This window comes from Temnothorax longispinosus, chromosome 2 (assembly GCF_030848805.1).
Source record: "Temnothorax longispinosus isolate EJ_2023e chromosome 2, Tlon_JGU_v1, whole genome shotgun sequence".
In the NCBI taxonomy this organism is placed as follows: domain Eukaryota; kingdom Metazoa; phylum Arthropoda; class Insecta; order Hymenoptera; family Formicidae; genus Temnothorax; species Temnothorax longispinosus.
The window spans coordinates 18,507,776-18,533,190 of NC_092359.1; the positions used below are offsets into that span (position 1 = coordinate 18,507,776).

The following is a 25,415-nucleotide window of genomic DNA, read 5'->3' on the forward strand; positions in this document are numbered from 1 at the left end:
TTTCCATTTATAAAATTTTTTGCATTTAATTAAAGTGCGATGACGGACTTATTCTAAAAGGCAAAACAAAATTTTTTTAGAATTTTATCAGTTGCGTATAGGTATATCGTGCTTTCTCGGAAATTACATGAAAAATTCATACAGAAACAGACATTTCTTATGCGTAACTCTAATAAAACGTGAGCTACTATTTGCGATTAGACGCTTAGGGATCTACGACCGATCCATAGATCCCCACTTTTATCCATCATACTGTCAGTATTCCGAGTAAATGTAGTATAGGATTGGGGTCAAATGCAGTCTCTGCCGGGTCTGTGTGGCGAACGGAACGCTTGGCAAGTTCGTTGCATCGTGAAGTACATCCTACATAGTGCTTTTTCTCTCATACTCTATTAAAAAAACCGTCAGCATTGTTAAAAAATTATTTTAAAAAGTTGTGAAATTTTTGACAAAATTATTTCAAAAATGCGTGATATTGGTAAAGTTAATTAACAAAGTTATTTTAAATTCTGTAATAATAAAAGATTAAAGATTGAAATTTGATAAAATTTTTCTTATAACTAGATTTTTGGTTCCTTAGTTACTGTTTCAAAATTTAAATTTATTAAAAATTTTTTATAAACAAAAAATTGTATATAAAATTAAAGTTTCTAATAAAAATAAAATTGAAATAATACAATGTTATATAAAATGTGGAAGACAAAGGATACAAAATATTTATTATTTTATGTAAGAATATATAGGTACCTATTATGCGGAAGTGTCTCAAGGTTGAAAGTATGAGCATATCAGCTATTTTGATTGAATTATTATATCATCAAATTTAAATCACGTTTATATGCTTTCTTTTTCAAAATAGAATCAAGTCAATCAAATGCCAATTTAAATCAAATTTCTGAAATTCATTCAAAATTTAATCAAATTGGAAATTATCATCGATCTTTAGCAAATCATAGATTTTCTAAATTCTATAAAAAAATGTGAAATTAAAAATCAAATACGTTAAAAAGTAATAAACCAATTTGTAAAACCGTGATATGAACATTGATTCAGAAATTAATGTTTATACATAATAGCTTTTAGTTGTGATCTCTTTCTTTAAAACTTTGGCAGCTGTTTTACTTAAATGGATTTTGTAAAAAAATTACAATATATAAATATACAATTTATATTCAAAGTTCCTCTTCTTTCTTTGAAGTAACTTCCTGACGCTATTTTAAATGGATTGGATCGATTATGGTCACGTTAACAGAAATGCGAGTAAGAAAGCAATGTAATACGCGCCGTGTGTTTTATATAGTGAATGTACCACGTAGATCAATAATAACGGGAGGAAAGAACGGCGAGAAAGTCATCGAAAAGAAAAATAATAATCAACGCGTTCACTTATAAAATCGAAAGCAACGAACGCGGCATAGTGAGAACAATTTTGTAGTGTGAAAGTGTTTCAATTTTCAAATTATTAAGCTGCGAGGTACTATAAATCTCTATCGTACCTAACAGTAGGATGAGTTATTTACGATGTAAGAATGACTATTGTTTGTGTTAATTCATTTTGCAACTGAAAATTCTTCTCTAACATTAATGCCACCGCGCAATCAACGAGGTGAACGCTTCGATAATTTATGGCCGTCTAAAATGCGTAAGAATCCAAAAGGTAAGTTTGGTGAACCAAGGACGAAATAATGTGAGCAATATAAAATATGTTACATAAATGTTCTTCCCGTTTTCTTCCTCATTCCATTGAATAATTTATTTCAAATTTGAAGTGTAGGTTCCAATGGAAAATCCGTACGAACCCAGGTAGCAATTAATGTCTAAAAGACATCATAAAGACATCTTTAAGATTTCTGACATCTTAAAGACATTTTTATGATGTCTTTGAGACATTAATGCTACCTGGGAATAAACCGAACTAACTAAGAACCAGCGCGGTAAATGATGCGCGAAAGTTTTATTTATATTTTTATTTTTATTCTTACATATATTTTCCAACTTTTGACTGCGTGCCGACTAGAGTTGTCAGACTTGAAACACAGCTTCGGTTGGAGTATAAGTAAAATCCCCCCCCCCTACACCTAATTAAATCGATTTGATTTAATTTTTGATGCTATATGCATCTAAATAGCTATAAAAAAATTATTGCGAAAAATATGATCTCAGCCAGGGTTTGACCCTGGAACTTTCTTCATTCCGTGAGGGTGACGCGGATCCACAAGTTACTACCTTTCTAATTCCACAGTCGTTTTTCGGTTGTAAACAAATCGATCTGCGCTTATAAGTTTTTGGAGGCGTTTCTTCAGGCACTTGACCTTTAAGCTGTTGATTTCCAGCAAAAATAAGTTAGAACTAAAATTTCTTTCGCTTATCGCATTATCGCCACAATATATGTACATCATATATTCTGCGACGTGCAGAATATGCTTCAACCGCAGTGCGTCTAATTAGATCAAATTCAAAAAGCAAACAATGTGAAGGTGAAAATCATCAACATATAGTTAAATGAATCTTTTCGAAGCTCAGAATATTGTGATTGATATCATGCGTATAATTGATTAATTATACTATTCAGTTAATTAAAATGTCACAATTGTAATTATATGGATATCTGTATTTCTCTGTGAAAATACCAGTGTCCAATGTCTCAAGAAAATTCACTAAAGTACTTGTGATACTGATATCTTTCTGATTCGTAAAAGATATTGGATTTTTTCAAACTGACGAAGCGAATGTTGCACGGAACATTTGCTACGTCAACGCATTACTGCACCGTGTAAACTAAGAACTAAAACTCTGCTCAAATTACTCGAGAATTACAAATATTGCCGTTCAGCTAAAATAAAATCCATTTCGATGAAATAAAATGTTATTATCCTTTACCGGAGATTTATTAAAAATCTTGCCATTTTATATACCTACATATAGGTTCTGAATGAAATTTATCTCGTAAAGCGTAACGCAATTTCCATACACTGCGCTGTAAGACTATTGACCTAAAATGATCTTTTTTTGATATTATTGTACGAGGCTGCATCGCGACAAACAAGATGCATCCTATCTATGTAAGAGTCTTCTAACGGTACATAATCCACCTAATAATGTCCATTACATATCCCATTCTATTAATACTGGTTTTATATCAACAATTTTCAAGTAAACTTCCATTCCATCGAGGAAACAAAGTATATGTAATTGAAAATATTCAAAGAGTTGTCTAGAAAAGAAATTGTATTTATAATTTTATTTCGTAGAAAATGTAAAGATGAGAAAAGTACATGAACAACATTATTAAATATCATAAACATGTTTTTGAATTCATATATTCTGAATGTTAATTACACTAACATTGAGATATTGCATTTTTTTTATCACGTTAATACGTAATTCTTCCTGCATATAAATGAATCTGATGATATAACGCAATGCTACATTTTTTTCTACGTTATAATTCAAGTTTAATAAGCGTAAATGCGTTATTATGTTTTAAATTTTCCAAGTTATCCTTCTCGTGAAGAAAAAAGATTGTCTTCTACACTTTTGATTCTTACTTTTGCATGTTTAATTATTCTCGGTTGCATTATTTATTAGATTTATTAATAATACTCATCATATTAATTGATAGCACGAATTATCTTTACATCTAGAAATATCTATATCCTACTTTAAAGTCGTGAAGTAATTTTAACCAACTTTTCCGGCGTATATTGTCCATATTTTCACAAATATTTACTACAATTTTAAAAACCGTAAACATTTCGTCAAAAACTGCATAAAGATGTATAATTTTATGAAAAAAAGTTACGTTTTTTCGACTCCATATGTAATATTCGAATTTTTTGTAACTATACGTATATAATTTACATAACTGAATATAAAACCAGTAAAAGTAAAACCTTTTTTGAAATTGAAAAATTGAAATAATAATTTTGATAAAGTCAAAGATGGAATCAATATTTAGTATCTTTGTATCTGCAGGATTCGATCAATCATTTACGCGGAAAGACGTATGACGTTTTATTTGAATTACAAAATAGTGTTAAAATAGTGTTAATAACCTTACGTATACTACGTATATCCTGTGTCTAGATAGGTGGGGAGATGATAATGATACACTTTAAGTCGCCACAGGTAAAGCCACGCCAGTCATCGCGTAGTCTTGGAGAATGTTAGATGTATCTTTTGAAAGTACCTCTCGATACCTAACTCCGTAAAGAACGTGTGTAATAACCACATAACCACTTCAAGATTTTGGACTTGTGACACATATAATATCTGATATACATTTCACGTTTTGTTTAGTATAAAAAAGTGCTATTGTTAAGAAAAATTAAAATATTCCAATGCAACGTGATAAAACACAACATTGTTTCATTTTTCTGTTGTTTTCATGATTAATTGAATCAGTTGAAGAGATTGGAAAAATATTTAATTTATAAATTACAAATTGTAATTAATAAATTCCTCGAAAAGGAATTAAAAAGAAAATGTTTTACTTGCGAACTTGATTGGTGGTACATATCGTATAAATTTCTTAAACAAACGTAGAATGTTCATACACGGATGAAATAAAAAGAGACATCTATATTTTTTTTCTATTTTATATCAATTTTTAAGTGCAGAGAACGAAACGTCAAAGAGTGCTTTTTGAATAAAATCAAATCGGTAAGTTAAAACGTTATTGAACCATTGTGCATAATACTTTTTAATCCAGATTTACACATAAATTAATCAAATCGAATAGAATGTGTAAATATTTTTTAATTAAAAACGTACAGTATGATTAATCATGTGTTGCATGGTATGTGGGAACACTTATTTCAGCGCAATTTTTCTTTATGTATTTTATAATTCGTTTGTACGTATAACATATTTGGTACGTTATGTTCCTAAGACTTGTATATGATATAATAATATAAATATGTAATTATTTTTCCGTTTTTTTTGGCTGCTATTGGTAATCATTCATTTATCATTTCTAAAATAAAATTTTATAATTAAGTAGAATATACGACCGTATTGTATAGACAATCAAATTAAGGAAAACGCTTTGGAATTAAACGATTAGGACCTGGATCTTGTTTGTCTAATAATATTATTCGCGTGAATTTATGTACATAATACATCGCTTCAGCAAACAACGCGCCGTTACTCTCGGAATTAAAATGTAATCTTAACTAAAGCTGGAACAGTGCCGCATCACATAATTAAATTAATAGTCAATTTAATTACACTAACACAAATTATTTAGCATATTAGAAAAGTACGGGATACATAGAATAGGAACATATCCCGTATAAAATTTCATTACAATTTGACACCTTGAAAGATGCACTTGTAAGAATTTTGAAAAATTACTTATTTTTTTAACTTATATTTGCGATATATTTATCTTTAAAATTCTTACATATAAAATTTTAAACAATAAATAAGTCATAGTTATTTTATTTTATTTAGCTGCTATAGTAAATATAGATTTTCATTTATTAAATTTTAATTTCAGATTTGCAATTTTAGTAGTCTCTATACTAAAATTCAGAGAAATGTATTGAACAGAAAAATTTATGCAACAAAGGATTAATTAATTAAATGAATTTAAACCTTCCTTATTATCAATATGATTGATATATAATACAAATTATAAAGTATACACAGTATATAAAAAATAATACGTAATTTTAACATTTTTTACATGTCCCAGAAAGTCCACTCTAAATTTTAAGTTAAAATGACTCATTCATCGTGTGTTACTTGTTGACAAATTATAAATGATAATTAATTGACACTATACTTTACATTTATATTTGTTCTTTTGACTTTATTTTTCAAGTTATATTAACATGATATTCATTATTTTACAAATTTTACTTGAATTATGTGTAATAGAAACATTTAATTTTAGTAAATTCAATTATTTTGTGTGTAAAAGTTTACGATTATTTGAAAATTTACTTTAACTTTTGTTTATGTGTTAAAATTACTTTAAGGACCGGTTGTTCCAACCTCTTAGTAAACTACCTAATAGTTAAATCATACATATGTCTTTGTTTATCCTTTACATTAGACAAAGATAGACATATGATTTAACTATTAGTTAGCTTACCAACAGGTTGGAACAACCGACCCTAAGACGTGTTAATTTTTTAAAGTAATATTGTGTTAAAAGAACTCAAAATAATATTCAATTTCTAAATGACATATATGTATAAAGTGTTGTTATCACGTTGACATAAATGTAACACATGAAAATGTTAAGAAAATAATAACATAGCTGTCGTATGTTAATTTTACATTGAAATAATAATCAAATCTTGATAACACAAGAAAATGTTAACTTCTGGACCATTATGTACACACGATTTTTTACTGTGGAAAACTTCATAAACATAATTCGTTGTAAAAAGGAAGATAAGTAATTAAATGCACGTGTAACAATGTGTAGCCGGTTTGATTTTCTCATGAATTTTTTTTATTTCGCATTTCCTGTATAAAATGATACCCGTATTAAATAAATTAAATCAAATTGTAAAATTTCATGCAATAAATAACGTGAATGACAATTCATATTATAAAATGATCGAAATTTAAAAATCACGCGGAATAAATTAAATAATTATTTTAATTTATTTTTAATTAAATTGTAATTTTTGAGAAACCCTCGCGTGGACAATTAAGAGAGTAATATTAAATATAATATTTTCTTAGAATTCGGTCAGTACATTTGTTTTGCGTGAGTATTCCATCAGATATGTGACTTCTTTATAATTATCGATAATTATCGATAATTATCGATAATTATCAATAATCTAAATAAATTTACATTTCAACTTGTAGAGAAATAAAAAACAGATATTTCCATAAATTTAATTTTAACTTTGCTGCAATTACATTATTAGAACGAATTATATATACATTTATGGAAATATCTCTTCTTTATTTCTCTACAATTTTTAATGTATGTATTAATTATGTAGACATTAATAATATATTAGAAGTATCAAGTTTTATTATTCAATAATGAACACCTCAAGCAATTTTGATTCAAATAATTAGCACATAATTAAAGTTAACTTTTTAATCATTCTTTCAGGAAACGCTTGCTTGCAATTAGAATTTTAATAAATATTTATGCATAAATTTTCCATTATATAATCTGTATATAATAATCTAGTCGTAGCAATTTTGTGATTGAAATTACCAAATAGATTAATTGCGCAACATGTGCTACATAATCCTGTTCATGAATGAGTCATACATAAAAGACGTATGACGTATATACACTATTTTACATACATCAATTCGTCACAAACATGGTAAATTTTTTATTAATATGAATCAGTCATGTCAATAAAAAAATAATGATTTTCCGTTTTGCCTTTCTAATTTGTATTTGTAATTTACATAAAAATTATTTCGATGCAAATAATAACACACATTTTCTTTTAACAATTTTATTTTTAATATAATTCTTTAATCTATTATGAAAATTAATGTGCATCGTATTTCTTAAAGATCAAATTTGTTTATACTGTTCACTGATTTGTACTGATTGACGCAAAAATAAATTTTTTGACGACGCCAGTCTTTCGCGAGTCGTCGTTTAGGTTGAGCGTTTTCTCAATCGAGATGTATATGAATTCCGAGATGTATATGATTGAAAGTGTAACGTTATGTGAAATCATACATGTATTGTGGTCGCAGGAAAAGAAATAAAAATAATTAACGTTAGGCGCATATCCTACGCATTTGAAACCTAAATACTGTATCTAAAACCGCATACGCTCAAGATTGGTTTCCGAGAGAATTCAATTTAACAAACGCGTATAAAAGTTAAAACATAATCCTGAGAAAGAAGAAAAAAACACCGAATAGAAGAAATTTCGAAACTTGAAAGGTACTGTGAACTGTGCCACTGTATCTGTAGCTTTATCGCTTGGGAGCGGGACTCAGCGCTTTGTTGCCAGATCATAAGGCTAGAAGATGATAATATATAATAAAACGCAATAAAAACCTTCCCAAAACATAAAACGCTTGAATCATAATCAAGGCCGTAGTAAAAATAAAACAAGACGCACAGATTATTGACAAGATGATGCGTCAAGATCGAAATGAAGAAATTTAGGAATGTAGAGAGAGAGAGAGAGGGGGGGGAGAGATTTGTAAGATTGCCGATTAAACGGCCACGTGAGAGAAAAATTATGAATTTGCGTAACGTAACACACTAGGGGAAAGTGGGGGACATTGATACGATTTTTTTCAAGAGTTAAATAAATAACTTTGCAGATAGATTAAGATAAATGTAATAGGTTAAAAAGGAGTGGTAATAATCGACGCTGACTGGCTATATAAAATTCAGTGTGCTTTTGTCACCCGTGGACTGCTGACATGCTTTTCCCACATTTACCATCATTTTTACATATGACGCGCAAACTTTTCTTGACTTTTGGATTGTTGGCACAATGCCAGGACTGAATTGTTTGCAAGTAATATAATTTGAACACTTGATAAGGACCGAAAGTGACGGTCGAAACGTCGTGAGATAATTAAAGAATTTTATATAGCCAGTCAGCGTCGATTATTACCACTCCTTTTTATTCTATTCACTGGCGAAGAAAAGGTTTCCTTATTTGGTAATAGGTTAAATTTAAAGGCTTGTCCTTCTACTTACGTGTTTTGATTGCCTTTTTGCTGTAGGTTAATAATAAGAAATGTTATAACATTTTTGTAAAAAAATGAAATTCGTATCAATGTGCCTCATATGCGGGGTACAATGATACGGGCATGGGGCACTTTGATTCTCACAATCAGTGATCTATATTAATATTCAGAAATAAATTGGATTATTATTAAAACAAGCTATGTTTATTGTATATAGAGATTTATTTATACGGAATTAACAATCATTTTAAAAATAAAAATACATGCAATCTGTTTTTTAATCACTCACGTAGTAGTCTAATAATTAGAAATACAAAATAACTCAAATCACATCTTTGAAAAACATTTGAACACAAAAGTAATTTATCTTATCTCATAGAATAATTATTGTTAAACTCTTCTAAAGTATTGCAACTTCTTAAGTATTGCAGGTTTAATCAGTCAAATAAACTTTTAAAAACAAAACTAATTAAATATTCTCAAAAATAAAAAAATTAACACATTTTGTACTTTGTCTTAAAATTAATAATCATCAACATACATATTTTTTAATTATTTTAATTAATTTCTTTACAAGTTATAAGAAAATATATCAAATTTACAGTTTACGGCATCTTCATCAATATAGACCCTGTCGGTCTTTTTTTGGTACGTTCTTACCATTTTCGTCTAAAATAAAATGAAAATATCTTACTTAATGTATCAAAGTGCCCCACGAGTCAGTGTACGAATCTGCCCCACAGCGTCATACATAACTCAACATCTCGTATACTCGCAACCCGTCGCGTCGCGTAAAAGAGTCACGGTGCGGTCTCGCTTCGCGTATACTTGGCGCGAGACACTACCGTGTCTCTTGATAAAATATATTCTTAGCCGAAAATAATACAAAGTCATGTCAATATTTTCGACAAATTAGTAAGAGATGTACTGTTTCTTACTTTTGACGAAATATTTATTTAGTATTAATCAGATTAATGTGAAAAATCACGCTTCAAAGACTTTGAAAATATTTAGCTGAGAGTACGCAAAACACGTTTATACCTGTCATTCATTAAGTGGTTACTGGCCGCAGGTGGAAGTGATCCGCGCAGTTTCTTGGGCTTAACGAACCCACGGCATCAACCCGAGTTTTCGACACCGCGGACATACACACACAATTATACGCACGCGCAAACATATACACATTCCCGAGTTTGAAGAACAATTTAGGCTGCGGTCCACTTGACGATACAAATTCTTTGGAGCGTCCTTCTTCTTTTTCTTTCTTCATTGAAAGAAAAGAGAAGAGGAATGCTTCGAAGCTTTTGTAGCGTCAAGTGGACCGCAGCCCTAATCGCACCAGTTTCTGCCATACTACGCAGTTTCATAGACGAATTGATGATTCATAGATGTTTCTCATACAGAGATATGATGACTGTATCAATGTTCCCGCTGTATCAATGTCCTCCACTTCCCCCTATTAATAACAATGTGCATCTTAATGGGACTATCAGAAATTGTATATTAATTGCAATTAAATTTACATTAACTGCCAATGATGAAAATTATTTAGTCATAAAGATAAAATAACCCAGATAACATGCGTGTCTTAAAGACGTCTTAAAAGAGACGTCTTCAAGACTTTCCGAATAGACGTCTAAAAGTTGTCTTCTATAAAACATTTTTTAGAACATTTACAGATATTTAAATTGACTGCGTTCCGATATGTGACGTGATGTACAAGTTGACATCAGAATAGAAACAAATTTTTTTTTAGAAACATTTTTTCCAGAGAACACTTAAACGTCTTAAAAAAATTAGATCGTCTAAAAGATACGTCTTCTGTTTTTATAAGACGTTCTTTAGATAAAAACGTATTAACAAGAAGAAAAATACGACCGAGCAGCAAGTGCTGCTTGATAAATCGGTATAAATGAATAATTTAATATCAAGAGACATATGTGTATCACGCTAAATGTACGCGCACTATGTTTACAATATAGAGATCGCGGTTTTTTAAAGAAAGTTATGTAAGTATTAAATCATTGATATACCGGTGTATTAAATAATTCTAGCTTCTGTCTCGTATTCTTCCTCTTGTTAACGCGTTTTCAAACAGTTTCGCCTTAATTGTGTGGTTGTATGACATTAAATAATGCAAAATGTCTGAGTGCCAAATTAGCTGGCAGTAAATATTCACAGGCTATAACTGCATTCCGGTACTCACTGCCAGTACTGAAAATCTGTATACCCACATAGCACAAAACTCAACAGAAATGTTTTAGAAACATTTCAAAGTTTCCAAAAAGTTTCTAAATAACACTAAAGCGTCATTGGTACATCTAAAAAACATAATATAGAAACATAACATTTAAAACGTTTACGTGATGTTCATGAAAGTTTTCTATATACAATTCAGCTGAAATAATATGTTGTACAATGGATGTACTGCTGGTATTCATATAGGTCTAAGAAATCCGAAAAGAAATCCTTTACTAAACATCGGTGACAAGGAAAAAAGTACATCGTCCGATAAGAGCTAATTTAAAATTATCATTTTGGTATATGACTTTTAAGTAACAAACTTTTAAGTAACAGATTTTTAAGAACGTTTTCGTCTTCTATGCTTTAAGAAAATATTGTTTTATTCTTAACGTTCTTATTATTCCTTAATATTTTTTATTTCTTAATATTCGTAATTTGTTTTATTTTCTTACTTATCATAAATTGATATTTTATGTGCAATGATAATTATATATTTAATATTTTTTTATATTTTATATTCAATTTTGTTATATATAGAGCAGGCTGAAAATGCGTTACTCGTTCTTTCAAAATGTTAAATATTATTATGACCTTCACGCGGTTTAGTTAAGTGAATTTTAATGTTAATTAATGTTAAATATTATTATGGCCTTCACGCAGTTTATTTATGTGAAGGCCATAATAATATTTAACACTTTGAAAGAACGAGTAACGCATTTTTAGCCTGCTCTATATATAACAAAATTGAATATAAAATATAAAAAAATATTAAATATATAATTATCATTGCACATAAAATATCACTTTAAGACAATGCGCTGAAGATGACCCCAAAAAGGGTCGAAACGTACGTTATTTGACTACTTTTGACTGTATTAATTATTAGTTTTACAAAATAAATCTTAGCGGCTATATATCACGCTCGGCTCTTATTGCCTGAATTTAATTTGAATTCTTTTATATATAGAGCCTCTACATATTTATAAATTCATATACTTGCATTACAAAATAAAGCGTGAAGAAAGGAATAATATTAAATATTTAATTAATCTATTTTTCTACAATTTTTAAAGATATTCTTAAAAATTTTAAAAATAACCTTGCACACACAACTCCATTTAAATATAAAATAATAAAGTACGATAAAATTATTTTTTGTTAATTTGATCAGCAACCTTTTAATTCAAAACTAAATATCGATCAAAAATATACATAAAGTAAAATCTAATAAAATTAAAAGTTAATATAACTTTATGTAAGGTCCTTTTAGAGAAATGGGAGAACTTTAAAGAGATAGGCTCATATATGGGATAAATGAGATTGTAAGTAAATGAGAGAACAAAATGTTTATGCAATCAAATACAATTTATTTTGTGGTTTAACATAGTTTGTCCTCTCATTTACCTAACGGTTTTATCCTACTATATGAGCGTATGTAATAATTGCCAGATATCTCTATATGCAACGTACTTATAATGTTTTGCAAAACATCTCAGAGATGATAGCAAAATCTCTAGGAGATGTCTGTGCAACCTTTCATAAAGGTCTTTGTGACAGAATAGCGGACATTTTCACGTATCTAACAATAAGACATATATGAGACATTTGCGAGATCTTTTTTGTAACGCGTTGCGAAGGTCTCTGAAAAATATTTGTTGAGTTTTGTGCTGTGTGGGTAGTTTACTCGAATAAGTCACGTACACTACCAGATTTTCAGAATGCAGCCTTAGTTATATCTACATTGGTCACGTCGTGTTTTTGGTTGATAAATGCATGTTACAGTTGATAATGACTGCATTCCGATATTTACTACCAGTATTTACTGAAAGTCTTTAGTGTACAGTTGGGGACAGAAAGGTTGTCCGGTTGAGTCCCGGAACGCATCCTATACATTTAAGGTGATCCTAAAGCCGTGATCCTAGCCGGTTTTTTTCAGTTTTTTTCTTAGCACTAATCTTTTAATTGGCTTTATAGAAATGCAAAATTCTTGTCTAGAATTAAAGTACGCATCAAAATCTAGGTCATGGTGGTCGAATTTATATCAAAAACAAAAAAAAATTAATATTTTTTGTTATACGTGACGACCACCACATATAAATTCGACCACCATGACCTAGATTTTGATGCGTACTTTAATTCTAGACAAAAATTTTGCATTTCTATAAAGTCAATTAAAAGATTAGTGCTAAGAAAAAAACCGAAAAAAACCGAACTAGAATCACGGCTTTAGGATCACCTTAATGAATCAATTACCAATTCTTTTAACATTTCAATATATTTAACATCTTATTTGTCTGCTCTAATATAATCACTACGCAAGCTGTGTGCTCATTAGTGCTCATCCACTTCCAAATGAGATGCATGAGTTCACCGGAATGCATGACAGTTATAGCCTGTGAATATTTACTGCCAGCTAATTTGGCATTAAGATATTTTGCATTATTTAACGTCACAACCACACACACTGAAAAAAAAATTTTTTGGTATTTGCGACTATAATTGCATAATAGTAAAATAATTATGGTAGGGGTTACCATTTTATAGTTATTATCTTTATATAATCATATTTAGCTTGACCTTATTATACATATATGAGACTACATATGTATAAAAAAACGTGTCTTATTCAACATGTATTATCATATATAATTATATATAACTTTGTTTAAAAATGTTTAATTATATATGTTTATATGTAAATGTCGGGTCATCTGATAGGTGGCATCAGTACACAGTATTTAAAATACGACGAATGATGGTATAAGAACAGTATATAAATGACGGAACTGCGCACGACTTGTATCAGTTGTATCGTGGATCGCGGAAGTGGAAGTCCTCTCTTTTATAATAAAAGTGTGGCGCGCTTTTGGATTGATGTAACGTTAATGTAACCTATATAGAATTAAATATAATAATAATTTTATTTAACACAATTTTGTGACTTAATTATATATGATTGTATCAAGAGACACGGTAGTATACACGCGAAGTATACACGCGAAGCGAGACCGCACCGTGACTCTTTTACGCGACGCGATATAACTATCCATGTATATTTATATTTGATTAGATACAATAATATTACATTGAATCATATCATATCTGATTACATATGATCACATTTGATTACATAAGATCATCATATCGCGTCAAATTTCATATCTAATTATGGTCAATTATATATGATTTTATATGATTACATAAGCCCATTTTTTCTCGGGTTACATAATTTTCTTAAAAATACCGCGATCTCTCTATTGTAAATAGAGTACACTTAGCGTGAGACAGACGCCTCTCTTAATTGATATTAAATTATTCATATATACCGCGATTTATTAAGCAGTAGCTTTTCAATAATATTTTTCTTCTTGTTAATACGGTTTTGTCTAAAAAACGTTTTATAAAAACATAAGACACGTCTTAAGACGAAAGTGTTCTCTGGAAAAAATGTTTCAAAATAAAAAATTTTTGTTATTAAGAATCAATAAGATGTCAGTGAAATCGTATTTTTAACTTTTTTAAAAAGCCAGTCATTCCAGGACACTTTTAAATGATACAAAAAAAAATTGTTACAGTTCGGTCGCTGATCGAACAGCCATCACCATTTCGCAGGATGGTGCAGCAAGAGGCGGTGGTAGTAAGGAACGCTGTGAAAAGTTATGGAAAAGGACAACTGGTGCTCGACGGTCTGAATATGACGGTTTCACGGGGCTCCATGTAAGTAACCATATTATTTATCATGTCAATGCAAAAGATTAATCGTCTTCCTACCAATTTCCGCTTCGAGTAAAATGTAAACGAACAATTGGAGTAAAAAAAAAAGTCATCGAGAAGATACTCTCTAGGGAGAGAAAGCAATGCAATGGAGATCGCATTAATGATTAATACTCGCGATTACTCGCGCGATTTTTAATGTCATTCAGCAAACCTATATACAGCGTATCTTTTGCGGTAACCTGATACTAATTTCTTCATCCTTCGATATGTTGGAAATTGCCTCAAACTGTCGTCACGCACTTTTCCGCGTACATTCACCGATTGCTTAAATTGCCGTTGCTTGCAAAATACACGACAAGATAATTGTATAACTTTCTAACGAATGTTCAGATAAGAAAATCTTTCGGGATCTATCAAAATCATTAGAATATTATTTAAGACTTGTGTCTAATTTCTAAGGTAATTTTATTTATACATTCTATAGCAATGCTTCTCTAACCGCTAGCCAAATACCTGTTAATAATTCGTTAGGATTAGGGCTTGTATGAGAAAATAAAAATGTGCTAGGCATATACTTAGCGTTGTGTAATATTAGCCACATACGCGCGCACACATACGCACAAATCTCAAAGTGCACTAGAAAGTTAACAGACAGACTTCGGGACTTGATTTATAATGTCCGAGCCGAAATAAGATTCTTATTTCAATACATGAGTAATATGTAAAACTCGATATTTTCAATGACAATCAGATAGACTAAAACTATTAGTGCATGACTTATATAACGATTACACGTGTCGACTTGTCAAAAGATATTTCCTCATAATAAATCAATATCGAAATTCTCACATTTGCATTCCCTTTTAATTACCTTCTTGTCTGAAATTAAAGTGTCCTGGTAATCGTTTCTGATCCTCTTGTCGACATTTCTACAGATCTATCCGTTGGCAAGACTTCATCGACCGCTTCTAGAATCTCGTCTATCGCTGAGCCACGGTCTGATTTTATCTTCATCCTCTCATTAAAATAATTATGTTTGTCAGCAATTTCTTTTGCTGATATTTGTCTATTTCTTTTATTATATTCCTTGTTTTCATTCAAAGGAACGAGAAGTGTTCTTCGAGTCTTTAGGATGTCCGTTACGTTTATCAAGGATCCATGCATAGCGTCCGTTCCCATAGGTTTCGGTTGATCAGTCTCTTGCAACGTGTCTATAGCGTTCTCACTCGGCGAAATTGAGGAAACACTTTCCATTTGGCTAAACCGTTCTCCATCTTTCTTGTCGTGAGGAGTACCTATAAATGTTTTCGACTTCAACGAGGTTTCGTTTTTTATAAGATTTTTATTCCTAAGTGCTTTCATTTTAGAAAATAATGTACTATTAATGATAGAATTACCGCCGGATACGTTAAATTTTCGATTAATTGGAATTTTAACAGTAGTGGGAATTTTACCCTTGATATCGTTTTTGTTATGTTTTAATAATTCCGGATGATTCGTAACTTGGGTTATTTCTTCTATAGACGTGATATAATCACTCCGTGTATTTTCCCAAGATATATCTTCATTCTTTTCAGTCTTGCTAGCTTCATTAAGATTTCCTTTATTCCGTTCAGTTAAGGTTTCTTCTTCAATCTCAATTTTCAGCGTTTCTTCGGTGTTCGAAATAATGTCGCTTCTATCTTCCGGAATATATTTATTGTCTTTCGATTCCCCATGTTGTCGTTGATTATCTGCTAAATTGTCTAAAATGAGTTCAACTTGTCTTTGTAAATTCAAGAGTCTCCACTTTGAGATGTAATCGAGCTCGTCGTGCAATTGTCGCCATTTCATATCAAACGATTTGATTAGCCAGAATATGGCGTGTTGAACTGACTTGGCGAACTCAAGAGACAGCTCATTTCTCGAGAGAAATCTCTCCATTTCCAATGCAAATTCGGGGTTAGAGAGCATCCAAGACAATGCAAAATTGTTTTTATCGAGATTCATTAAATCCTGATATTCTTGGAGTACATGACGCAAAATTTCATAGTCAATTGAATTCTGATGAGTTAGTTTCTCATAGTAGCTATCACGCTCTTGCATCGGTAATTTCACGCGCCGCAAAATATCTTCAATGTCACTTCCAGCCTGTATAAGAAGTGTAAAAGTTAATTATTTAAGCGAATAAAAAATTAAAATCAACGTAATAATGCAATTTTTTGATATTGCTAAGTCACGATATTGAAAAGTTAAATCTGCAAAGATCTACTGATTTGTTTATCAAACATGTCGTAATGCCGTGCCCTTTGTGAAATCAGTGTTACACACGATTTGGCAAAATGTTTCCTTCGGTAAAGATTTTCTTGTGTATATATATAGGATTATTCGTCACGTTAGCTTCGAAAACACTCTGTCAAAATTTACCTCTGAAAAAAATCAGATTTATTAACTGGAAATGTCCCTCTACTAACAAATTTTTTAAATATCAAGAGTCAATTTTTTTTTACAGAAACACCGAGATCTCCACATTATAAATCTTTCTTTATTGCATCAATTTTTGTACATTTCAAATGAAAGATTTCTTAAAATTAAAGGCATCTAAAATTAATTGAAATATATATTTTTATTCAAAACAAGTCGTTCTTGTTCGACTCAACTGGCCAGATAATTAATTATCTGGCCAGTTGGGTCGAACAAAAACGACTTGTTTTGAATTTATTTACTAGCGAAGGAAGCTACTATTTATATATATTTTTATTATTTATTCTCCGAAGTTTAATCCGACAAAAACTTTTCTTCTTTGATCGCTTATAACTAAAAAATTATTGATACGTCGATGTTTTCGCTAAAACTACAGTCGATGTTTCGCTAAATTTACAGTAAAAATTTACTGTAAATTGACCAAAGAATTTGTTATTAGAAGGATATTTAGTGATTGTGCACCTAAACATCCTGTATGTCAAAAACAAGTCAACTCACTGAAATAATCCTGTTTAAGATCAATTTCGCCATTAATCTCGATAACTTTCCTCCCCAGATTGATTATCAAATGAACCCACGGTTTCTCCATTCCTTGTAATTTTTCGATCAACTCATCAAGATCATCGCTGACGTTCGATTCGCTCGCGTGCAGATCGATCAACATCATGTTGTCACGTATCATCGGTATCGATCCCTGGACCGGCAAGGAGGAGAAAACTCCTCCCGCGAGTAACAGGATCGCGATGATACTAATGATCAACATGCCGCGGCGAGACTGAAGCGAGTCGCCGGTTTGCTTGATGATTTTATCCGGTGCACCGAACGGCAATCTGTCATCTTTCGTCCTTCATATCGCGATTTCGCGACAATCGCACAGTGGTGCCTAAGAGGGCTCTTTGCAGTTTCTTAATTATTTCGGAGAATAAAATAATCGATTTGTCACTCTTAACTGACATTTCGAGATAAGTATATAGATATTTAGAATATATTAAGAGAAATTCAAATTAGTGTGTTAACATTAGATAGGTACAGTTAAATATTTTCCAATTTCCTTCAAAATTCGAAGATCACCGTATTACGTTATATATCGGACGCATATTGACGTCACATAGCGATCTATATCTGATCTTTCTTTAGACGAATTTTCGAAAATTCAGATTCCGTTCATCTAGGCACCACTGTGCGTTGTTAGTAGTCGACCGCTAATTGCTTTTGCCAACGAGTGATCGTTATGTCCGCGCGAATTTAATGATCGAATGCCGTGAGATTGTGTCCAACGCATTATTAACGGGTCGCGCCTGCCATCCGTCGAGACTAATTACAATACCTCGAGGGAAACCATAAATCGCCATTGTTCTTCGACAAAGTGCGAACGTGGGTAGATAAGTTGGCAGATAAGTCGGGATTTCAAAAGGGAATCCATACTGGAGAACGATTATGACGTCCGTTTATCGCGAGATTAAAGGACGTATTCGCGATTTTATGGGTGTTCGGATATGTGTCGCGTAAACAAAAGTAAAATCTTTCCTTGATGAAACAGATACGGACTGCTGGGGGCCAGTGGATGCGGCAAGACCACGTTGCTGTCCTGCGTCGTCGGGGTTCGTCATCTCGACAGCGGAGAGGTGTGGGTCTTGGGGGGAAATCCGGGCGGCAAGGGCTCCGGAATTCCTGGGCCTCAAGTGGGTTACATGCCGCAGGATATCTCTTTGGTCGGGGAGTTCACCATGAGCGGTGCCCTTTATTACTTCGGCAGGATCAACGGGCTTGACGATGAGGAGATCGGTAGGACATATAGAATGCATATAGGAAAAGAGCACTTGCATGCCAGTCGTTGCACGCGAAACATCGCATAAATTCTGAGAAGTTTCAGTTTTATTTTTAAATAAACGTCTTTTCTCAATTTCTATTTTGAATTACTCGCAAGATATTTCACTAAGTTACTTCGAAACAACTACACAGCTTTTTCCTTTATTATTTTTCAGAGACGAGACAGAGGTTCTTTTCGGAGTTGCTTCAACTACCCCCACCAGATCGCATGGTGAAGAATATGAGTGGAGGTCAACAAAGAAGGGTTTCCTTCGCCGCCGCATTGATTCACAGTCCCGAGCTTCTGATTCTAGACGAACCCACTGTGGGCTTGGACCCAATTTTGAGGGAGAAGCAAGTAGATTTTGCTTTCTTTTTAAGCGCGATGAGCAAAGAATAATAAGAAAATGTTTGGACGTACCTTTTCTTTGCAGCATTTGGGCTTACCTGATCGAGATTACGCAAACGGAAGGCATCACTGTGCTGATCACGACGCATTATATCGAGGAGACTAAAGACGCTAGTAAAGTCAGTATCCACATTAGTCCTTCCACTAAATTATTCTTGATAATATCTGTATAAAAAAATTGCGAGAAAAACATCCTGTACGCTCTTGAAACGGGAATTACTTAGAAAACATTTTATTTTGCTCAATGACACACACACACACACACACACACACACATACACACACACAAATGTGATCGTGCTTAATATTGTGCATCTTCAATGCTACGCAGATCGGTTTGATGAGATGTGGTAAATTGTTGGCGGAATCGTCGCCGCAGAAATTACTCGAGCAATTTCAATGCTCGTTCTTGGAGGAGGCTTTCCTGAAACTATGCGAGACTCAGAATGATGCGATCATCTTGAATAAGACTCAGCAATCCAAGCCGGAAGATACCGGCAGCGAGCTGATGAATCAAGACCAAAATAAATACGAACAAACAAAGGTATATATAGAAATAATCTGTACTGTTCTCATTTTCATATAAAATTATGTAAATCTATATTATTTTATAACACAAATAAACCGAATCGTTAAGGGAATCTCGGAGTACAAAACGGTTTCAAGACGTAAAGTTTCGCGATCGAAAAGGTTCAAAGCTTTACTGGCGAAGAACGGCGTCCAATTTTTTCGTTATTACACGTAAGTACTTAACTTATCAGTAATTCAGAAGAGATGCACTTATCAACAAAATAAAATTGCAATTGTTTCTATTCCGAATGTTGCCATTTCCTTTACACTATACTTGTATACTATATCTATTTGTATACAGCGTTGAATTGTTATATCCGAAACATTATATTTAAAAAAAATAGAGATTTTATCAATTGTTGCACATTTTATAATAATAATAATAATAATAACAACAACAACACATTCTTTCAGAGGACTAATTTTCGCAATAATTTTCCCGATACTTCAAGTCGCCGTATTTCTTGGTGGAATTGGTCAAGATCCGAAGGACTTGAAGATTGGGGTTGTCAACGACGAAGCCAGCAACTGCGATTACGGAAGTAACTTAGGCAATATTTGGAATGATGAAATCACCTGCCACTTCGGCAACCTTAGCTGTAGGTTCTTGCACAATTTTGACGACTCCATTGCGATAAAGGTATAATGATTTAATGATTTAAAAATTAATAATGTAATGTAAATTAATAATGTGTTTAATGTTCATGATTAAAATCAGCTTTCTGTTTTCTTTATGTCCTCTTTTCTCCTGATTTATTCCATTTAAATATAAGAATATTTACTTCGATACACTGAGAAAAAAAATATTTATTAAGGTGGCTCCTATAATAGCTTTACTTAAAAATTTAATATAATACACATATTTATTTAGAATTAGATATATTTTTATTTAAATTAAGTAAAAATATCTAATTCTAAATAAATATGTGTATTATATTAATTGTAATTAAGCTGTTAGGTGCCATATCTAATAAATTTTTTTTTAATTTAAATATTTTTTTCTCAGTGTGTAAACTGAGAGAATGACAGTAATAATAATCATTAACGCTTTTCCTGAAGATTTTTATTAATTATACTTTGCTTTCAGAAATATTATGACAATGTTTTAGAGGCGAGTCATGATGTACAAAATGGAGAACTCATAGGTATAATACATTTTAGTCAAAATTTCTCCGAAGCTCTGCAAATACGAGTGGAAATTTCCAATTTCGCGAAGGATTCCGATCTTCTCGCCAGTCAGATTCAAGTTTTCCTCGATATGGGCGGTACGTTATTCATGTGTTACGCGGAACGTTCCACGTAATAATTTAAGAAATTTTATATATAAATTATTTTAAATAAAAAAATATTATTTAGAAAATTACGCAAAAATAGATTCAAGAAATTAAGACTATTTCAAATCCTGAATATGTTAACATAAACGGCACATAAATAAATAAATTTATTAGATTAGAATAGATACTTTATTTACCCCCAAGGGGTCTTAAAGGGCGTTTTAAACCTACGTACCCAACCCTAAATTAATTTATTGTAAATACTTAATTTACAATGGATTTTGTTACAGATAGACAAATTGGGCTCATAACGCAGAAGAAACTATTCGATCATTTTTTAGAGGTTTTTGAGGATATCATGAGGGATTGCAAATATTCGCCAAAATTGGGTACTCCGCCAATCCGAGTGAGTATATTTTAGATTTTGTAATTTTATAATTTCTGAAATCTCTCTCTCTCTCTCTCTTTGTGTAAAACTAAAAGATTAAAGTTTTAATCGTTTTCAGTTTGAAGATCCCATTTATGGTACAACAGACCTCAATTATGCAGATTTCATGACACCACCATATATACTAACGTAAGCAAAAATCAAGCTAACATAATAAATGAAATCAATTGCTGTTACTAAATTATTTATAGTTTTATATTATATCTTTGCAGACTCATATTCTTTTTAGCCACTACAATCTCCACCACCTTGATAATAACAGAGCGATTGGAAGGCGTCTGGGATCGAAGCGTAGTCCAAGGTAATTTATTAATAGAACTCCAAGACTGGTTTATATATCGGCTATTTTTCATCAAAATAATATAAATACAAATATGTGATAGGGGTCAGGACAGAAGAAATCGTGCTGTCTCACATCGTTATTCAGAGCTTCATCATAATCATCCATACCATCATAATACTTCTCTTATTCTTTCCTATATGGGGTTTGGAATGTAAAGGATCGATATTCGTCACAACTGTGCTTATATTTTTAAATGGTTTTAGCGGACTGATGTACGGTGAGTACTCCACATAATAGGGAGCTTTTGCAATACCGTCTTTCAGATACCGTGACCGTATCTGAATTATTCAGATACATTCACTATGAATCTGAACGATTGAGATACGGTTACCGTATCTGAAAGACGGTATTGCAAAAACTCCCTAATGTATAAAAAAAAGCACGCAGCAGGAACTGCTGGGAATTAAGTTGATTATTTGTGTTAATGCATTCTCAGGTTTTATCATCTCTGTTGCGTGTAAAAATCACACTATGGCGCATTACTGTTCGGCCGGAAGTTTTTTCCCGCTAATAATACTCAACGGTGAGTCTCTATTCTTTGTTTCGCAAAAATTACTTTTTACTTTAATATAGTGTTGCTAAGTGATACCGTTATTAAATGGATTATCTCTGAATTTTAATTCTTTTATCACATAACGATATATTACATTGTTAATAATAATCTTAGAAAATGCTTGTTAAAATTAACATCAAATATATATATATATATATATATATATATATATATATATACGAGGCATTCCATGCCAAATCGACTTGGGTTTAACCCTCGACCTCTCGGATTTGGTCGGCGATTTTTTATGTTATTGTTCCAACTCTAAAATGCACTCATAATTTTTTTTAGATTCTTTTTTATAAAATTAATTTAGTTATAATTTTTTAAACCGACATATTGATTGCCACAATTTAAAAATCTGAAAAAATTCTCAAAAATCCTGTATTAGATATAAAAATTTTTAAGCCTTGACCCAAAGTGGGCCGGCGTTCGCTTCTAATTTTTTCGAGCTTTTTTCGAGTTTATTTCGAAAAAGATATTGAAAAAATTAGAAGCAGACGTCAGTCCATTGTAAGCTGTTACTTGAACATTTTTATATATAACACAGGATTTTTGAGAATTTTTCCAGATTTTTCCAACGCGATTTTTTTTATTTTGGAAAATTTCCCAAAAATCCTGTGTTGTATATTCTATGTATATATCTAGAGGAGGATTATCTTACGTTAATCAAATTTTTATTAATATATTAATTTTACAAAATTATAGGAGCCTTGTGGCCATTGGAAGGAATGCCAAAAATGCTTCGCTGGTTGAGCTACGCATTACCAACTACATTGTCTTCCATATCTCTGAGAGGACTTATCTATAAAGGATCTTCCATAACTGATTCGGAAGTTTACTTTGGCTTCTTAATAACTTTAGGATGGATATTGTTGTACCTTATCGTGACCTTACTTGGTGTAAGATCGAAATCTTCGTGATATTATTTAGAAACGTAGAAGGAATTTCTTTTGATACAATACAGAAACAGTCTCGCATAATCTATAGAATTTAGTTAGATTTAAATATGCAGAGTGTCTCTTCAAAACATTAATTTATGTACAAAAAAAATATATAATTATTTTATTCATTTAAATGGCTATGTGAGAAATTAATTGCTGCAAAGGAATAAATTTCATAATAATAATTTCCATTTATTTAATTAATCGTAATTGTAAATTAATTTTTTTAATTCTATTTTAAATTAATAATTATATTTTATTTTATTATACAGTATAAAAATAATATAAAACTAATTAATTATTTATGTATGACAGCAGTATTAAATGTTTTCGAAAAATAACGATAAGTATTTTTGACAGAAAATACTATATAATCTCAGTATTATATTCATAATCAAATATACATTAAATTTTAGTAAAGTACTTAATTGTATTATTTATATTGATAAAATAAAAGAGTGTATAATAAAATTTAAAAAATAATTATATAGTTGATTTTAATATATTTATAATTATACATTTAAGTTTAAAATTAAAAAAGAGCTATATAATATACATAATAATAATTAACTTAAAAGATGAGGAAAGAGGAAGGAAACGAATGTAAGAAGAAGGAACTAAATACAAACACGGCGGTTCGTTAAATATGTTTCTCCGTTGACAACATATTAATCTTACATGTATAAATATACATAGTGTTTCCTATATACAAACATATACAGCATGCCATACACTTCACTATACTTGTTTCACACTCGTAATTATATTACTTACGGTATAATTATATCTTTATATAATATAATTATATATGATAACATAATCGTGATGCATAATTTTAACGATTATTATCGCGACGATATAAATATAATAATTATGATCAAGTACTTACATCACAAATTTGTTATCATAATTGAGCTACACAATTATAATATATAATTCTGTTATTATTAATTTTACAGCTATTATAGTTACGTCATTTTTTAATTATGATACAGAATTACGGCAACACACGACGATTAATGTTTATATATATAGTTATTATTAATAACTATTTTCTTGTTTAAACTCGTAATCCGTTTTATATCTTCTACCTTTCAATCTTTTCCTTTTTTTATCTTTAAATCTCTTTGAAATTTTGACCATTTTTATTTTGAAAAGCTCGCGTCTAGAAAGGAATAGACGACTAGCCTAATAGCCGTATTAGTAACTATTAAATTTATTATTTCTCTAATAACTTGCGTTCAGAAATCTATAAAAAAATAGATAGCCAGTCTATATAATAGAATAATAATTTATATTTAATAGAATAATACTTTGATGAGCGTTAAAATATCTCTTTTATTTTGGGAAGCTGATGTTCACACACATTTATAAAAATATATAGTTAATTTAATAGCGGAATTAGATGTAGGTATGATCGTGATATGGATTCCGCATGTTCTGGTAACTTTCAGCGCTCTCGTTGTCGTTGTTGTTGTTGTTGTTGCTGTTGCTACCGTTGTCGCTAGCAGCCATGCTAGTGTCCTGATTAAAATCATTAGTAGCTCGATTAGAGTTTATAGCAGAAAGAAGCAGCCGGGGGCCACAGGCTCGGATTGGATGAGTAGCAACGAGACAGTCAACTATCTGTCTTATAGTAGGCATGCAGGTTTTGCCATATCCTGGAAAACACACATCACATGCTCCATCAGAACTGAAAAAATGCATAACTGCCGACTGCCGTCACGTCGTCTTGGGTTTTTAAGCTTTAAATTTAAGATTATATTAGAATTTATAATCGATATTCAAAATTTATCTCAAGAGATCGGATGAAAAGTTCGGAGCAAAGTTTTATTTTATTTTTTGTAACGCGAATGCAACGAGATATTCGTATTTTAAGATTTTATATATCGTGTAAAAACATTTCTGGCATCAATAATCGCGAATAACTTGGAAAATCGCAGAACGTGAGAACATTTCGCAACACCGAGAGCGAAAACTTTCGAA

At 31.1% G+C, this 25,415-nt stretch overlaps 3 protein-coding genes across 14 annotated transcripts in view; 1 reads left to right on the forward strand and 2 right to left on the reverse strand.

Moving 5' to 3' along the window:
- Nmnat (nicotinamide mononucleotide adenylyltransferase) overlaps positions 1-25,415 on the reverse strand; it is a 39,645-nt gene that overhangs the window by 2,747 nt on the left and 11,483 nt on the right. For 2 of the 3 annotated variants that reach the window (XM_071770400.1, XM_071770402.1), the window contains one exon: positions 24,911-25,090. The exons of the other annotated variant lie outside the window; for it this stretch is intronic. In XM_071770400.1, coding sequence (XP_071626501.1) covers positions 25,061-25,090 — 30 coding nt within the window. In that variant the 3' untranslated portion in view covers positions 24,911-25,060. Of the gene's footprint in view, positions 1-24,910; positions 25,091-25,415 lie in introns of those variants that run through there. 3 annotated transcript variants of the gene reach the window in all.
- LOC139808433 (ABC transporter G family member 20) lies at positions 298-23,563 on the forward strand. Of its 10 annotated transcripts, none has more exons than XM_071770404.1 (16): positions 298-478; positions 1,199-1,657; positions 14,475-14,616; positions 18,620-18,864; positions 19,065-19,242; positions 19,323-19,416; positions 19,629-19,841; positions 19,935-20,038; positions 20,282-20,507; positions 20,955-21,132; positions 21,432-21,547; positions 21,648-21,718; positions 21,802-21,890; positions 21,973-22,149; positions 22,369-22,455; positions 23,194-23,563. In XM_071770404.1, exons 2-16 carry the CDS (start codon positions 1,585-1,587, stop codon positions 23,406-23,408), a joined length of 2,208 nt encoding a protein of 735 aa, XP_071626505.1. In that variant the 5' UTR covers positions 298-478; positions 1,199-1,584; the 3' UTR covers positions 23,409-23,563. The 10 variants fall into 10 exon arrangements, 9 of the variants coding, with proteins under 9 accessions (XP_071626505.1, XP_071626506.1, XP_071626507.1 ...); XM_071770405.1 differs by having other exon boundaries at positions 1,301-1,657; XM_071770406.1 differs by having other exon boundaries at positions 1,317-1,657.
- Positions 14,623-18,613, reverse strand: LOC139808436 (uncharacterized). Its single transcript, XM_071770416.1, has 3 exons — positions 17,578-18,613; positions 17,023-17,024; positions 14,623-16,746 (listed from the first exon to the last, which is right to left on the reverse strand). The coding sequence occupies exons 1-3, from the start codon at positions 17,840-17,842 to the stop codon at positions 15,502-15,504; spliced, it is 1,512 nt and encodes a 503-aa protein (XP_071626517.1). The 5' UTR covers positions 17,843-18,613; the 3' UTR covers positions 14,623-15,501.

Excerpts from the sequence above, each read along its gene's own strand:
- LOC139808436 (XM_071770416.1), bottom strand. The coding sequence starts at position 17,842 with ATGTTGATCATTAGTATCATCGCGATCCTGTTACTCGCGGGAGGAGTT.
- LOC139808433 (XM_071770404.1), top strand. The coding sequence starts at position 1,585 with ATGCCACCGCGCAATCAACGAGGTGAACGCTTCGATAATTTATGGCCG. Across the intron at positions 18,865-19,064 it reads GCTTGACGATGAGGAGATCG|AGACGAGACAGAGGTTCTTT; the intron begins GTAGGACATATA and ends ATTATTTTTCAG. Across the intron at positions 20,508-20,954 it reads ACGACTCCATTGCGATAAAG|AAATATTATGACAATGTTTT; the intron begins GTATAATGATTT and ends CTTTGCTTTCAG.